The sequence below is a fragment of the Mustela erminea genome, chromosome 2 (assembly GCF_009829155.1).
Source record: "Mustela erminea isolate mMusErm1 chromosome 2, mMusErm1.Pri, whole genome shotgun sequence".
In the NCBI taxonomy this organism is placed as follows: Eukaryota; Metazoa; Chordata; class Mammalia; order Carnivora; family Mustelidae; genus Mustela; species Mustela erminea.
In genome coordinates, this window is record NC_045615.1 from 101,495,607 (window position 1) to 101,513,560 (window position 17,954).

At 45.8% G+C, this 17,954-nt stretch overlaps 1 protein-coding gene across 1 annotated transcript in view; it reads left to right on the forward strand.

Annotated features, from left to right (window-relative positions):
* The first annotated feature begins 2,184 nt into the window (after positions 1–2,184).
* The window catches only part of LOC116584854 (epididymis-specific alpha-mannosidase-like), a 38,985-nt gene continuing 23,215 nt past the window's right edge, over positions 2,185–17,954 (forward strand). Inside the window, exons 1-3 of the mRNA XM_032333776.1 lie at positions 2,185–2,322; positions 4,120–4,266; positions 17,056–17,161. Of these exons, the coding sequence (XP_032189667.1) occupies positions 2,185–2,322; positions 4,120–4,266; positions 17,056–17,161 (391 nt within the window). The remainder of the gene's footprint in view (positions 2,323–4,119; positions 4,267–17,055; positions 17,162–17,954) is intronic.

The window sequence follows — 17,954 nt, forward strand, 5'->3', positions numbered from 1 at the left end:
CTAATTGCCCAGAACAAGTCCCAGGCACCTTCGTGTGCAGCGGTGGCTGGATCAGGAGTCACAGGCCAGAGAACCCAGGTGTGACACTGGAGACATATTCCCTTTGCCACCATGGAGCTGCCGGCACCCTGCATTCTTTTTCCAGAACTTTGACTCAAATGTGCAGTGTCTGGGGGCATCTCACTGGAGCGGGGAAAACATGTCTGTCACTGGCTTGTTCCTGACAACAATGTGCTATTAGTGACTGAAGCCAAAGAATCCAGAAACTGAAATAGCTTCCTGCGGCTGGGCCCACCCAAGTCTGTTGCCAGGAAGTTCCATTCCTCCTTGGCAGCCTCTCTGGGCAGCCAATGCCAGCCGCCGAGTCAAGGAGAGCCGGGGCTCTGACAGGGTCACACAGGCCATCCTAACCTTGTCCCCAGCCCTGGCAGCTTCCAGCCTCCAGAGCCTGAAGGCAACATCGGTGTTGGAGTCCAGGCTGAGGGATCTTGTGTTGGCTGTTCCAGGAGACGATGCCGCCGCCGTGAGGACCATCATGCAGGGGCTGTGGCTCACACAAGCGGCTCAGGAGGGTGGAGAGGGTGAAGACCACTCAGGGAGGAGAGGAGATGCCCAGACAGAGGGAAGAAGAGGGATCAGAGATTCAGACAGGTGGACATGGGCGTTCGGGATGATAGTGTTTATAGGTGAGATCCCTCCAGGGGACAGTGCTCTCCGGAGGCCCCATTTCTCAAGCACCAGCATCACTGAGAGCTCAGAGATGGGCAGCTCCCTCCAGGCCTCCTTGATGATTGAGACCATGGCAGACCTAGGTGGGCTGCTAGCTCGGGGTATGGGGGGATCACCGGACACAGAATTAAGAGGCCAGGTGACGGCACGGAGCCGTCAGAAGCAAAGTTAGGTTGATCATGGGAACACGTGGAGGTCGGCATGGCATGGGACCACTGTAAGCCATGGAGGTGATAGTACACAGCACTCATGTGGGAAAATAGATGGACAGGTGAACCACACACCGTCTGCATGACCTCTCTGGGGCCATGAGGATCGCTGAGTCCAGAAGCTGAGGGTAGTCACACCAATGACACATCTGGATTCCTTGCCCAGGTTCCAAACTCAAAACCCTCTGATGGAAGGAGAGCTCGTCCCTGGGAGGAAGGAGGCTGCAAGGGCCCAGCAGGACCCCATGGAAAGGATTCCTCCATCCCTTCCCCAAGGTGGCTCCTGGTCACTGGACGCTGGGATAGAGGATTGGCACTGTTTTGAGGATGAGGGACTTCAAGCAGCCTCAAATACCCATTAGCACCCGAGTTTCTGGGGTGAAGCATTCAGGAGTGATTAGCAGGATGTTTCTCGCTCCCTGTCCTTCCTGAGGTTACAGTGAGGACTCAGCACGGACTCCTGAAGCTGGGGCTGGGCCAGAGGAATGGCTAGCTTGTGGCTGGCTCTTGGGGCTTCTGAGCCGGTGCTGGCTGTGGGCAGGACAGAGCTCCTCCCTGTGTTTCCCTTGCACAGAAGGCTGCGGTGACCCACGATGTGGCTGCTGGCTTCCTCCAGACAAGTCTCTGGGGGAGAGCACACTGTGACCACCGCCCTGGGGCACATGGTACTTGGGAGTCTGCTGAGAAGTGGACAGCACTGGTTTATCCTAAGCTAAATAAACCAATCTGAGAATGACAATTACTATGGGATTTCACTGATATGTGGAATTTAAGAAAAAAAAAAAAACAGGATCATAGGGGAAGGGTTGGAAAAATAAAAGAAAACGAAATCTGAGAGGAAGACAACTGAAAAGACTCTAGCAAAAACTCTAGGAACAAACTGCGGGTTGCTGGAGGGGATGTGAGTGGAGAGATGGGGTAACTGGGTGATGGGCATCAAGGTGGGCACATGATGTGATGACCACTGGGTGAACACGTTATTGGTTAAATAATTGAATTTAAATAAAACAATTAAAAAAATTGACATCAGTGCCCAGACACTGGTGATGGGGGTGGAGCACCAAATAGTGATGTCCAAGGGCCACCCCCTCTTCTGGCTCAGATGACAACACTGCTGTGAGTGCCACTCCTCCTGCTCCTGTCCCCGCCTCCCCATGTGTCGGGAGCACTGTTCTCTGCTAGGGGGCCAGTCACCAGTGGACAGCAAGTGATGGCCAGCAGTAGCCCTTGCCCACCAGCCACTGGGATGGGGCTGCCTGGCTGGCTTCCCATTCTCACACAGCTGGTGGTACTGCGGTTCCTGGTGGCCCAGCCCATGGAGCCCATCAGGGTCTTCATGGTTCCCCACAGTCACATGGATGTGGGCTGGATCTACACTGTGCAGGTAGGTGCCCATTCACCATCCCCCAGAACCCCTGGAGATCAACTTCCTTTTCCCTGCCAGATCCCAGGGTGGATTTGAAGCCTGGTGTTGGCTGACAACCTCAAGGCAGCAACCTAGGTTATGACCTGACTCTGCTGGAGACCAGGGAGGCTCACTTGGGCTGCTTGGCTCCGTCTATGGCCTCAGTTTCCCCATCTGTGCAAGGGATAGTCAGGTGAAGATACATGGGCTTGACTCAGGCCATGGTCGCAGTCCATGACTGGGCCACCACGGGTGGGCTCTGTTCCCGTTCTGAGCCCCATGTCCCCCTTCTGTAGGATGGTACAGGTCTCCGACCCTTCGTATGAGCTGTTCCCTCTTCCCAGAAGACCTTCCTCCAACAAGTCGGCTTGTCCCCCCCATCCTGTGTGTGGCTCCACAAAAAGCATTTTCTGGTGGGGCCTTCCTGGCATCCCTGTGTGTGCCCCTATTCCCTTCCCCTCCTCCTTTCCATGCACATTTGGTAGGGGGCTTGGTGTTGGTCCCTTGTCCCCACCAGAAGGCTAGCTTCACAGGCCAAGGGCTTCTTACGTTATATTTCCTGGCATGTTCTCACCACCCTGACAGACAGAAGAGGTGCACCAGCTATTGCTGAGTGAGTGAATGAATGGGGGAATGAACAAACGAATGAATGAATGCAGGAACAAAGGAATGAATGAATGAATGCAGGTATGAAGTAGTACAGGAATGAATGCATGCAAGAAGGAACGAATGCAGGAAAAGGATCAGGAAGAGAATGAGATTTGCTCAGGATCCTGGGTCAGGCGACTGCATATTGTCACCAAGACTGCCTCTAGCTCTTTTGTGGGAACAGGAAGAAAACCCAGAAGAGAACAAACACTCTCTGGGATTAAGGATATAGTAACTTTTCTGAGGACATTTTTGAGGGGCAGCTGGAGAGAGACTCAGCAAGAGAATCTGATGCTGGGGGAGGCGTGTGGAGTCCAGTTCTGGGACACACCGGACAGCCTCTGGGGGGACACTCCGCTGCCTGTGGAGATTGCTGAATGGTGGGGAAGCATGCTTGGTGCCCTTAGTTACAGAAGAGAAAACTGAAGCCCGGAAAGCGTTGGGGTTTTGCCTGAGGGAACCCAGGAATGACCCCTCTTTCTGAGGCCTCCCTGCCAGGGATCTTTACATTTCATTAAGGAGCCCCTCTGGGCACCACCTTGTGCCAGCCTGGAGACACATATAGGAAGCAGCTATGGCTAATCCCGAGGAGCCTCTAGCCTGGGGGAGGCAGGTCAGGAGATGTCCATGACCACTCGTGGGGCCAGGAGTGGCTCCTCTCCGTCTCAGTTCTCAACATCAGTGCCTCTCATCTCAGCCCAGGCAGGCCCCATGGGGTCCCTGGACCTCCTCCCTGTCACCCTATGACTTCACTGGGATGCCTCCCTACTGCACCCTCAGGCCCAGCTACTCTGCCCCTTGGGGAAGCTGTCTCTGTCCCCTGGGCACATCCTGTGTCATGGTCTGGAACATCACCTCTCTCCCTAGAACAGCAGGATCTCATCAGAGGCGGGAAAGTCATACCACTGTCTCAGGGCCAGCTGGCACTGTGTGTCCAGCACAGAGCAGTCCCCGTGGGTCTCTGTTGGAGTGGCAAAGGAGGAAGAGAAGAAGAGCCCAGGGCAGATGCCCAAAGGGAGTTGTAGGGTCCAGGGACCCTGTGTCATGGGGATTGTAGTCCTGGATCCTTGGGGACAAGCCTCTGGGATCATCCATAGGGACTGGTGTGATGGGGTGCCCCCTCCACAGGAAAGCCTACAGGCCTATGCATCCAACGTGTATACCTCCGTGGTGCAGGAGCTCATGCTCCAGGAGCATCGCTGCTTTATCGCCGTGGAGCAGGAGTACTTCCGGCTGTGGTGGGATGGCATCGCCTCGGAAAGGCAGAAACACCAGGTATTGCTGTCTGCAGGGGCTTCTGGGAGGGAGGGATGCCCAGGCAGGGAAGCCCTGTGTCCGGGGCTCTGTGGTCTGAAGCTCCCAGGCCAGGTGCACACATGACTTGTTCAGCTCTGGTTTGTGCTCAGCCCAGCCCAAAGGATGGGTTTGGTTTTATCTGCTTTTGTGGCTGTTGGTGTGAAATGGCGCTCTAACAAGTCAGCCCTGCACTCATCTTGTGTGGAATGGGGTCTCTTTGGACCCCACCTCCCATTTCATCTACCATCTGCATGGCCCTGTGACTTGCAGCTGGCCACCCTGCCCAGGGTGCCCCAGTGCCTTCATTTAAAGTACCCCTGGGGATAGAGTATTATGCCTCCATCAGAAAGGATGAATACCCAACTTTTGTAGCAACATGGACGGGACTGGAAGAGATTATGCTGAGTGAAATAAGTCAAGCAGAGAGAGTCAATTATCATATGGTTTCACTTATTTGTGGAGCATAACAAATAGCATGGAGGACATGGGGACTTAGAGTGGAGAAGGGAGTTGGGGGAAATTGGAAGGGGAGGTGAACCATGAGAGACTATGGACTCTGAAAAACAATCTGAGGGTTTTGAAGGGACGGGGGGTGGGAGGTTGGGGTACCAGGTGGTGGGTATTATAGAGGGCACGGATTGCATGGAGCACGGGGTGTGGTGCAAAAATAATGAATACTGTTATGCTGGAAATAATAAAAAAAATAATAAATTTCATCATAAAGAGCTTAAAAAAAATAAAGTGGGTCACAGAAGGCATCATGGGGTGCAGGGTTAGAGAGGCCCTGGGAAGCCAGTCTCCAAGCGGTGGGCCAACCTAGGATTCATTCCAGCCTCAGGCAGAGGTGCATTCTGTGAGCTGTAGGTCCTGCCTGTGTGAATGGGAGTGACCTCCCCCTCCTCAGGTCTGCTGGGTTCTGATGAATGCAGGATGTGTGAACCTGGGAGGACACTGTGGACCTGGTCCCCTCCCTGACATTCACCTTCCTCTAGAATGGTCACTGACAGAAAGGTGAGAGACTTGTCCAAGTAGCAAAGCTGAGAAGGTGAAGGGAAGACTTCACTGGATCCCACTTGAGGGGTGTCTTGAACCTGCACCTTGTGGAGTCATAAGAAGGAACCTTGCATGGTGTGGGCGCTGGCCAAGTGCCAGGAGCTGGCTTCTACTTTTCACGGTCCATATCACTACGTCCTCCCAACAGGGTGTATGGATAGTTACTCCATGCTGCACAGATGATCCTGGTTCAAAGAGGGTAGGTGAATGGCCCATGGAAACAGAGCTGATACTGGATGGGTGGGACACTGAGCCCGGCAGGTCTGAGTGAAGTGGGTCTCTCAAGGTGTCCAGGGGTGGGCTACCCTCTATGGAGACACCCCAGACCCAAATGTCTCTCCTCATCCTTGAGGAGGGATGTGACCCAGCAGAATCCTGGGCAGACCACTCATGGCATGGCTCCCTGGAAGCAGGGACTTTTCTCTACTTGCTCCTATGAACCCCCAGTGTCTGGAAAGTGCCTGGGATGTGGTAGGTGCTCATGTAAAACAGTATGCAGCAGGAGCCCATTCAATCATCTTGGAGTGAATAATCATATATTCATAATATAATATTCAATAATTCAATGATTCAACAATTCAATAATTCAATGATTCAGTAATCATAATCATATCAGGACCCTGATAGTCCTGAAAGCAAATGGGAACTACAGTATCCAAAGAATGCACTGGACTCACCACCACTAACTGTCTCTCCTTACTGCCCATCCCTCCATTCTTTCATTTATTTAAAAAATACTTATCAGCCAAAAAAGCAAGACCCATTGATATACTGTGTGCAAGAGACTCATTTTAGACTATAAGTCGTCTCCAGATTGAAAGTGAGAGGGTGGAAAGCCATTTATTATGCTAACGGACATCAAAAGAAAGCTGGGGTGGCAATCCTTATATCCAACAAATTATATATTAAACCAAAGACTGAAATAAGAGATGAGGAAGGACACTATATTTTAATTAAAGTGTCTGTCTAACAAGATCTAACCATTGTAAATATTTATGCCCCAAACATGGGAGCTGCTAATTATATAAACCAATTAAAACAAAATTAAGGAGGGGGAGGAGTCAAGATGGCGGAGAAGTAGCAGGCTGAGACTGCTTCAGCTAGCCGGAGATCAGCTAGATAGCTTATCTAAAGATTGCAAACACCTGAAAATCCATCGGCAGATCGAAGAGAAGAGGAACAGCAATTCTGGAAACAGAAAAACAACCACTTTCTGAAAGGTAGGACCGGCAGAGAAGTGAATCCAAAGCGATGGGAAGATAGACCCCGGGGGGAGGGGCCGGCTCCCGGCAAGCGGCGGAGCAACGGCGCACAAAATCAGGACTTTTAAAAGTCTGTTCCGCTGAGGGACATCGCTCCAGAGGCTAAACCGGGGCGAAGCCCACGCGGGTTCAGCGTGGCCTCAGGTCCCGCAGGGTCACAGAAGGATCAGGGGTGTCTGAGTGTCGCAGACCTTGCGGGTATTGGAACGGGAAAGCCGGCTACAGAGACAGAGCCGACAGTAAGCTCACAGCTCGGTGTTACCTTGAACTGGTCCAGGCTCGGAGAGCTCGGAGCGCGGCCGGAGGTCAGGCAGACGGGAGTAACTGGGCGCTGTTTTCTGAGGGCGCACTGAGGAGTGCGGCCCTGGGCTCTTGGCTCCTCCGGGCCGGAGACCAGGAGGCCGCCATTTGTATTCCCGTCCTCCGGAACTCTACGGAAAGCGCTCAGGGAACAAAAGCTCCTGAAAGCAAACCCGAGCGGATTACTTACCCCGGCCCCGGGTAAGGGCGGTGTAATTCCGCCTGGGGCAAAGACACTTGAGAATCACTACAACAGGCCCCTCCCCCAGAAGATCAACAAGAAATCCAGCCGAGACCAAGTTCACCTACCAAGGAGTGCGGTTTCAATACCAAGGAGAGCAGCAGAATTCCAGAGGAGGAGAAAGCCAAGCACGGAACTCATGGCTTTTTCCCTGTGATTTTTTTTTAGTCTTGCAGTTAATTTAATTTTTTTCTTTTTCATTTTTTGTTTTTTTTTTTTTCTCGCCTTCGGGTAAAATTTTTTTTTTTTTTAACTGTTACCTTTTTCTTTTTTAACGATTTTTTACTAGTTTATCTAATATATATATTTTTTCTTTTTTACATTTTTCTTAGGTGTTTTCCTTTTTTTTTTTATTCTTTTCTTTTCTTTTTTCTTTTTTTTTCTTTCTTCCTTTTTGAACCTCTTTTTATCCCCTTTCTCCCCCCTCACGATTTTGGATCTCTTCTAATTTGGTTAAAGCATTTTTTCCTGGGGTTGTTGCCACCCTTTTAGTATTTTACTTGCCCCTTCATATACTCTTATCTGGACAAAATGACAAGACGGAAAAATTCAACACAAAAAAAAGAACAAGAGGCAGTACCGAAGGCTAGGGACCTAATCAATACAGACATTGGTAATATGTCAGATCTAGAGTTCAGAATGACAATTCTCAAGGTTCTAGCCAGGCTCGAAAAAGGCATGGAAGATATTAGAGAAACCCTCTCGAGAGATATAAAAGCCCTTTCTGGAGAAATAAAAGAACTAAAATCTAACCAAGTTGAAATTAAAAAAGCTATTAATGAAGTGCAATCAAAAATGGAGGCTCTCACTGCAAGGATAAATGAGGCAGAAGAAAGAATTAGTGATATAGAAGACCAAATGACAGAGAATAAAGAAGCTGAGCAAAAGAGGGACAAACAGCTACTGGACCACGAGGGGAGAATTCGAGAGATAAGTGACACCATAAGACAAAACAACATTAGAATAATTGGGATTCCAGAAGAAGAAGAAAGAGAGAGGGGAGCAGAAGGTATACTGGAGAGAATTATTGGGGAGAATTTCCCCAATATGGCAAAGGGAACGAGCATCAAAATTCAGGAGGTTCAGAGAACGCCCCTCAAAATCAATAGGAATAGGCCCACACCCCGTCACCTAATAGTAAAATTTACAAGTCTCAGTGACAAAGAGAAAATCCTGAAAGCAGCCCGGGAAAAGAAGTCTGTAACATACAATGGTAAAAATATTAGATTGGCAGCTGACTTATCCACAGAGACCTGGCAGGCCAGAAAGAGCTGGCATGATATTTTCAGAGCACTAAACGAGAAAAACATGCAGCCAAGAATACTATATCCAGCTAGGCTATCATTGAAAATAGAAGGAGAGATTAAAAGCTTCCAGGACAAACAAAAACTGAAAGAATTTGCAAATACCAAACCAGCTCTACAGGAAATATTGAAAGGGGTCCTCTAAGCAAAGAGAGAGCCTACAAGTGGTAGATCAGAAAGGAACAGAGACCATATACAGTAACAGTCAACTTACAGGCAATACAATGGCACTAAATTCATATCTCTCAATAGTTACCCTGAATGTTAATGGGCTAAATGCCCCTGTCAAAAGACACAGGGTATCAGAATGGATAAAAAAACAAAACCCATCTATATGTTGCCTCCAAGAAACTCATTTTAAGCCCGAAGACACCTCCAGATTTAAAGTGAGGGGGTGGAAAAGAATTTACCATGCTAATGGACATCAGAAGAAAGCAGGAGTGGCAATCCTTATATCAGATCAATTAGATTTTAAGCCAAAGACTATAATAAGAGATGAGGAAGGACACTATATCATACTCAAAGGGTCTGTCCAACAAGAAGATTTAACAATTTTAAATATCTATACCCCCAACGTGGGAGCAGCCAACTATATAAACCAATTAATAACAAAATCAAAGAAACACATCAACAATAATACAATAATAGTAGGGGACTTTAACACTCCCCTCACTGAAATGGACAGATCATCCAAGCAAAAGATCAGCAAGGAAATAAAGGCCTTAAACGACACACTGGACCAGATGGACATCACAGATATATTCAGAATATTTCATCCCAAAGCAACAGAATACACATTCTTCTCTAGTGCACATGGAACATTCTCCAGAATAGATCACATCCTCGGTCCTAAATCAGGACTCAACCGGTATCAAAAGATTGGGATCATTCCCTGCATATTTTCAGACCACAATGCTCTAAAGCTAGAACTCAACCACAAAAGGAAGTTTGGAAAGAACCCAAATACATGGAGACTAAACAGCATCCTTCTAAAGAATGAATGGGTCAACCGGGAAATTAAAGAAGAATTGAAAAAAATCATGGAAACAAATGATAATGAAAATGCAACGGTTCAAAATCTGTGGGACACAACAAAGGCAGTCCTGAGAGGAAAATATATAGCGGTACAAGCCTTTCTCAAGAAACAAGAAAGGTCTCAGGTACACAACCTAACCCTGCACCTAAAGGAGCTGGAGAAAGAACAAGAAAGAAACCCTAAGCCCAGCAGGAGAAGAGAAATCATAAAGATCAGAGCAGAAATCAATGAAATAGAAACCAAAAAAACAATAGAACAAATCAACGAAACTAGGAGCTGGTTCTTTGAAAGAATTAATAAAATTGATAAACCCCTGGCCCGACTTATCAAAAAGAAAAGAGAAAGGACCCAAATAAATAAAATCATGAATGAAAGAGGAGAGATCACAACTAACACCAAAGAAATACAAACTATTATAAGAACATACTATGAGCAACTCTACGCCAATAAATTTGACAATCTGGAAGAAATGGATGCATTCCTAGAAACATATAAACTACCACAACTGAACCAGGAAGAAATAGAAAGCCTGAACAGACCCATAACCAGTAAGGAGATTGAAACAGTCATTAAAAATCTCCAAACAAACAAAAGCCCAGGGCCAGACGGCTTCCCGGGGGAATTCTACCAAACATTTAAAGAAGAACTAATTCCTATTCTCCTGAAACTGTTCCAAAAAATAGAAATGGAAGGAAAACTTCCAAACTCATTTTATGAGGCCAGCATCACCTTGATCCTAAAACCAGACAAGGATCCCACCAAAAAAGAGAGCTATAGACCGATATCCTTGATGAACACAGATGCGAAAATACTCAACAAAATACTAGCCAATAGGATTCAACAGTACATTAAAAAGATTATTCACCACGACCAAGTGGGATTTATTCCAGGGCTGCAAGGTTGGTTCAACATCCACAAATCAGTCAATGTGATACAACACATCAATAAAAGAAAGAACAAGAACCATATGATACTCTCAATAGATGCTGAAAAAGCATTTGACAAAGTACAGCATCCCTTCCTGATCAAAACTCTTCAAAGTGTAGGGATAGAGGGCACATACCTCAATATCATCAAAGCCATCTATGAAAAACCCACCGCAAATATCATTCTCAATGGAGAAAAACTGAAAGCTTTTCCGCTAAGGTCAGGAACACGGCAGGGATGTCCATTATCACCACTGCTATTCAACATAGTACTAGAGGTCCTAGCCTCAGCAATCAGACAACAAAAGGAAATTAAAGGCATCCAAATCGGCAAAGAAGAAGTCAAATTATCACTCTTCGCAGATGATATGATACTATATGTGGACAACCCAAAAGACTCCACTCCAAAACTGCTAGAACTTATACAGGAATTCAGTAAAGTGTCAGGATATAAAATCAATGCACAGAAATCAGTTGCATTTCTCTACACCAACAGCAAGACAGAAGAAAGAGAAATTAAGGAGTCAATCCCATTTACAATTGCACCCAAAACCATAAGATACCTAGGAATAAACCTAACCAAAGAGACACAGAATCTATACTCAGAAAACTATAAAGTACTCATGAAAGAAATTGAGGAAGACACAAAGAAATGGAAAAATGTTCCATGCTCCTGGATTGGAAGAATAAATATTGTGAAAATGTCTATACTACCTAAAGCAATCTACACATTTAATGCAATTCCTATCAAAGTACCATCCATCTTTTTCAAAGAAATGGAACAAATAATGCTAAAATTTATATGGAACCAGAAAAGACCTCGAATAGCCAAAGGGATATTGAAAAAGAAAGCCAACGTTGGTGGCATCACAATTCCGGACTTCAAGCTCTATTACAAAGCTGTCGTCATCAAGACAGCATGGTACTGGCACAAAAACAGACACATAGATCAATGGAACAGAATAGAGAGCCCAGAAATAGACCCTCAACTCTATGGTCAACTAATCTTCGACAAAGCAGGAAAGAATGTCCAATGGCAAAAAGACAGCCTCTTCAATAAATGGTGCTGGGAAAATTGGACAGCCACATGCAGAAAAATGAAATTGGACCATTTCCTTACACCACACACAAAAATAGACTCAAAATGGATGAAGGACCTCAATGTGCGAAAGGAATCCATCAAAATCCTTGAGGAGAACACAGGCAGCAATCTCTTTGACCTCAACCACAGCAACATCTTCCTAGGAACAACGCAAAAGGCAAGGGAAGCAAGGGCAAAAATGAACTATTGGGATTTCATCAAGATCAAAAGCTTTTGCACAGCAAAGGAAACAGTTAACAAAATCAAAAGACAACTGACAGAATGGGAGAAGATATTTGCAAATGACATATCAGATAAAGGACTAGTGTCCAGAATCTATAAAGAACTTAGCAAACTCAACACCCAAAGAACAAATAATCCAATCAAGAAATGGGCAGAGGACATGAACAGACATTTCTGCAAAGAAGACATCCAGATGGCCAACAGACACATGAAAAAGTGCTCCATATCACTCAGCATCAGGGAAATACAAATCAAAACCACAATGAGATATCACCTCACACCAGTCAGAATGGCTAAAATAAACAAGTCAGGAAATGACAGATGCTGGCGAGGATGCGGAGAAAGGGGAACCCTCCTACACTGTTGGTGGGAATGCAAGCTGGTGCAGCCACTCTGGAAAACAGCATGGAGGTTCCTCAAAATATTGAAAATAGAATTGCCCTATGACCCAGCAATTGCACTATTGGGTATTTACCCTAAAGATACAAACGTAGTGATCCAAAGGGGCACATGTACCCGAATGTTTATAGCAGCAATGTCCACAATAGCCAAACTATGGAAAGAACCTAGATGTCCATCAACAGATGAATGGATCAAGAAGATGTGGTATATATACACAATGGAATACTATGCAGCCATCAAAAGAAATGAAATCTTGCCATTTGCGACAACATGGATGGAACTAGAGCGTATCATGCTTAGCGAAATAAGTCAAGCAGAGAAAGACAACTATCATATGATCTCCCTGATATGAGGAAGTGGTGATGCAACATGGGTGCTTAAGTGGGTAGGAGAAGAATAAATGAAACAAGATGGGATTGGGAGGGAGACAAACCATAAGTGACTTTTAATCTCACAAAACAAACTGAGGGTTGCTGGGGGGAGGGGGTTTGGGAGAAGGGGGTGAGATTATGGACATTGGGGAGGGTATGTGCTTTGGTGAGTGCTGTGAAGTGTGTAAACCTGGTGATTCACAGACCTGTACCCCTGGGGATAGAGTATTATGCCTCCATCAGAAAGGATGAATACCCAACTTTTGTAGCAATATGGACGGGACTGGAAGAGATTATGCTGAGTGAAATAAGTCAAGCAGAGAGAGTCAATTATCATATGGTTTCACTTATTTGTGGAGCATAACAAATAGCATGGAGGACATGGGGACTTAGAGTGGAGAAGGGAGTTGGGGGAAATTGGAAGGGGAGGTGAACCATGAGAGACTATGGACTCTGAAAAACAATCTGAGGGTTTTGAAGGGACGGGGGGTGGGAGGTTGGGGTACCAGGTGGTGGGTATTATAGAGGGTACGGATTGCATGGAGCACGGGGTGTGGTGCAAAAATAATGAATACTGTTATGCTGGAAATAAAAAAAATAATAAAATTAAAAAAAAAACAAAAAAAAAACAAAATTAAGGAAACACATAGATAATAATACTGTAATCTTAGGCAACTTGAACACCTCCCTCACTACAATGGACAGGTCATCTAAGATTAACAAGGAAACAAGGTCCTTGAATGACCCACTGGATCAGAGGAGCTTTACAGATACATTCTGAGACTTCCATCCCAAAGCAAGAGAATACACATTCTTCTGAACTTCACCTGGAACAATCTCTAGAATAGATCACATACAGGGTCACAAATCTGGTCTCAACTGGTACCAAAAGAATGGAATAATTCCCTGTGAATGTTCAGACTACAATGCTTTGAAACAGGAACTCACTCTCAAGAGGAAATTTGGAAGGAATACCCAAGTTTTGTATCAACATGGATGGGACTGGAAGAGATTATGCTGAGTGAAATAAGTCAAGAAGAGAGAGTCAATTATCATATGGTTTTGCTTATTTGTGGAGCATAAGGAATAACATGGAAGACGTGGGGAGATGGAGAGGAGAAGGAAAGAATTAAAAAAACATGGAGGGTAAAGAGCATCCTAGCAAAGAATGCATGGGTCAACCAAGAAATTAAAGTAGAATTTTAAAAAATTCATGGAAACAAATGAAAATGAAAACACAACTGTTCAAAACCTTTGAGATGCAGAGCACCTGGGAGGCTCAGACATTAAGCATCTGCCTTTGACTCAGGTCATGAACCCAGGGTCCTGAGACAGAGCCGCACATCAGACTCCCTCCTCTGTGGGAAGCCTGCTTCTCCCTCTCCCAGTATCTCTGATTGTATATCCTCTCTCTTGCTTTCTCTGTCTCTGTCAAATAAATAAATAAAATATTTAGAAACAAAAGCAAAAACAAAAACTTTGAGATGCAACAAAGGCAGTCCTAAGAGGGGAGTATATAACACTACAGACCTTTCTCAAGGCACAAGAAAGTTGTCAAATAGAGAAGCTAACCTTACACCTAAAGGGGCTTGAGAAAGAACACCAAATAAAGCCCAAACCCAGCAAGAGAGAATTAATAAAGATTAGAGCAGAAATCAATGAACTAGAAGCCAAAAGGACAGTAGAACAGATCAAGGAAACTAGGAGATGATTCTCTGAAAGAATTAAGATTGATAAGTCCCTGGCCAGACGCACCAAAAAGAAAAGAGAAAGGACCCAAATAAATAAAATCATGAACAAAAGAGGAGAGATCACAACCAACACCAAAGAAATACAATTCTAAGAACATATTATGAACAACTATACACCAACAAATTAGGCAATCAGGAAGAAATGGATGCATTTCTAGAAACATATGAACTACCAGAACTGAAACAGGAAGAAACAGAAAACTTGAACAGACCCATAACTGGCAAGGAAATTGAAGCAGCCATCAAAAATCTCCCGATAAACAAGAGTCCAGGATTGAATGGCTTTCTGGGGGAATTCTACCAAACATTTAAAGAACAATTAATACCTGTTCTTCTAAAGGTGTTTTAAAAAATAGAAATGGAAGGAAAACTTTTGGACTCATTCTATGAGGCTAGTGGCATCATAATTCCAGACTTTAAGCTCTCATCAAGACAGTATGGTACTGACACAAAAACAGGCACATAGATCAATGCAGCAAAATAGAGAGCCTAGAAATGAACCCTCAATTCTATGGTCAACTAAACTTTAACAAAGCAGGAAAGAACATCCAAGGGAAAAAGATAGTCTCTTTAGTAAATGGTGTTGGGAAAATTGGATAGCCATATGCAGAAGAACGAAACTGGACCATTCCCTTACGCCATACTTTTGAGTCCATCTAAATGGACTCAAAATAGATGAAAGCTCTAAATGTGAGACAGAAACCCATCAAAAGAGGAGAACATAGGCAGCAACTTCTGCAACCTCACCCATGTCAACTTCTTGTGAGACATGTCTCCAAAGGCAAGGAAAGCAAAGGCACAAATGAACTACTGGTATATCGTCAAGACAAAAGTTTTTTTTTTTTTTAAAGACAAAAAGCTTTTGCACAGCAAAGGATACAGTCAACAAAACCAAAAGACAACTGAGAGAATGAGAGATGATATTTGCATGACATATCAGATAAAGGCTAGTATTCAAAATCTATATTGAACGTATCATACTCAAAACCAAAGAACAAATAATCCAATCAAGAAATGGGCAGAAGACATGAACAGATATTTCTCCAAAGGAGACATAAAAATGGCCAATACGCATGAAAAAGTGCTTAACATCACTTGATATCAGGAAATACAAATCAAAACCACAGTGAGATACCACCTCACACCAGTCAGAATGGCTAAAATTAATAAGACAGGAAACAACAGATGTTGATGAGGGGAACAGTGTTGATGAGGGGAACCCTCCTACACTGTTGGTGGGAATGCAAGCTGGTGCAGCCACTCTGGAAAACAGTATGGAGGTTCCTCAAAAAGTTGAAAATAGAGCTACCTTATGACCCAGAACTGACACTACTAGAAATTTACCCTAAAGATACAAATGTAGTGATCAAAAGGGGCATGTGCACCCCAATGTTTATAGCAGCAATGTCCACAACAGTTAAACTATGGAAAGAACCTAGATGTCCATCAATAGATGCATGGATAAAGAAGATGTGGTGTATACACACACACACACACACACACACACACACACAATGGAATACTACTCAGCCATCAAAAATGAAATCTTGCCATTTGCAATGATGTGGGTGGAGCTAGAGGGTAATACACTAAGAGAAATAAATCAGTCAGAGAAAGACAATTATCATATGATCTCACTCATATGTGGGATTTAAGACACAAAACAGAGAATCATGGGGAAGAGAGGAAAAAAATAAAACAAGACAAAATCAGAGAAGAAGACAAACCATGAAAGACTCTCAATCATAGGAAACCAGCTGAGTGAGGGTTGCTCAGGTGAGGACGTGTGGGGAATGGGTTAATGGGATGATGGGCATTAAGAAGGGCATGTGATGTAATGAGCACTGGGTGTTTTATAACATTGATGAATCATTGACCTCTACCTCTGAAACTAATAATACATAATATGTTAATTAATTGAATTTAAAGTTTAAAGGGTTTATAAAAAATACCAGCCAGTCATGAGGCAACACAAGCAGGAGGACACTCTCCAACATGCCTGGCCTGTAATCCCCACAGTGATCAAGCCGAGCAAGAAGACATAGGGGTTGAAGAAGTGTTGGGTATACAGGACAATGACAAGACATGACAGGGGAGGCTGGGCCCCATTCTGGACTGAGCCCCATACCAGTAACAGGGCATTCATTGAACAACTGGAAACATTTGGATGAAGTCTGGATTAGTTACAGTGTTGCATTAATGGTAAGTGTCCTAATTTTGAGAATTGTACTATGGCTATAATTACTCTGTCCTGACAAAACACACAGTGAGGGAATAGGGAGCAGGTATTCTATGTCCAACTGGTACTTCTGAATGGCTTAGAGAAAACTGTACCAGGTTATAAGGAGATATGGGAGCTCTATGGCAAATAGGTAAAGAAAGTTCACAGCGAACAAAACAGGGGAAGGGATCCACAGGAACTGTTTGCACAATTTTTGCAAGTTTTTGATACATCTGAAGTTATTCCAGCAGTGACAATTTAACAGATATAGATACAGACATGGAGACAGAGGAAAAGGTAGACAAGGAGGTAGATACAGAGGTAGATATGGCGGTAGAGACAGAAGTAGAGACAGAGCTACAGGTAGTTTCAGGTGGAGGTAACACAGATCAAGTAGCAACCATGGGCCAGGTGCTGGTGTGGGTGTTGGGAGGCAGGTCTGACCTGCTGCTCTTGCAGAATGAATGCACATGTGGGTGTGGGGGAAGGCACCATGGGACACCAGAGTCATGTCCCCACAGACCCAGCCCAACTCTGGGGTTCTAACCTGGCTTTGTTCTCTCTGCTTGTCACCAAGGTCCGCCATCTCCTGGCCACAAGACGCCTGGAGTTTGTCATCGGGGGCCAAGTCATGCATGACGAGGCCGTGACCCACTTTGATGACCAGATTCTGCAGCTCACAGGTTAGGTCTCCCTTCCCCACCTCAGGTTATCCTGGGGCCTCCAAACACACTGGGACTGGGTTCCTGAACCCCAGCTCTGGACCGGTCTTTCCCTCTGAGCAGGACACTGCAGCCGCGTGAGTGCGTGGTCTCGAGACCAGATGACCTGTATCTATCCTGTGTCTGTGCATCCCAGCCCCAGGACCCTGGGCAAGGGACGTCCCCTCCCTGGGCCTCCCTTTCCTCATGGCCCAAAGGAGTTTGACGGCACAGCCTCCCTCACCTGTGAGGGACCAAATTGGGAGGTCCCTTGTGAGGATCAAATTGGATCAAATTGGGACAATTCCTTGGGGCACACGAAGTGGAGCCCGTGGCTCCCAGGAGATAAACAGTGAGGGTTAGATGCCATCCCCGTCATCCCCACCAGTACACACAGCACCACCTGCACCAGTGAGGCCCCCCTCTCTGCCTCTGTTACTCAGGCCACCACCTGCATTGACACTCTCTCCCCATCCACACTGACAGCCACAGCACCATGTATACCACCTGTGTCACCATCATGATGACCACCATCATCACTTCCAATGTCATCACCACCAGCGTCCTGAACGCACCGCCCCATCCGCACCCCACCCCACCGCCGCCACCTCCCCTGTCATCACCACCCGTCCTCTAACACATCAGTGGGCAGAGGCACGGGCCCTCCTCCTCGCTCTGAGGTGTCTCTTTGCCATGACAGGCCCCTGCAGGCTGCCCGCCGGGGAGGGAGGGAATGGAGGGGGCCCCATAACCCTGCCCTTGAGGGCCGCCCACC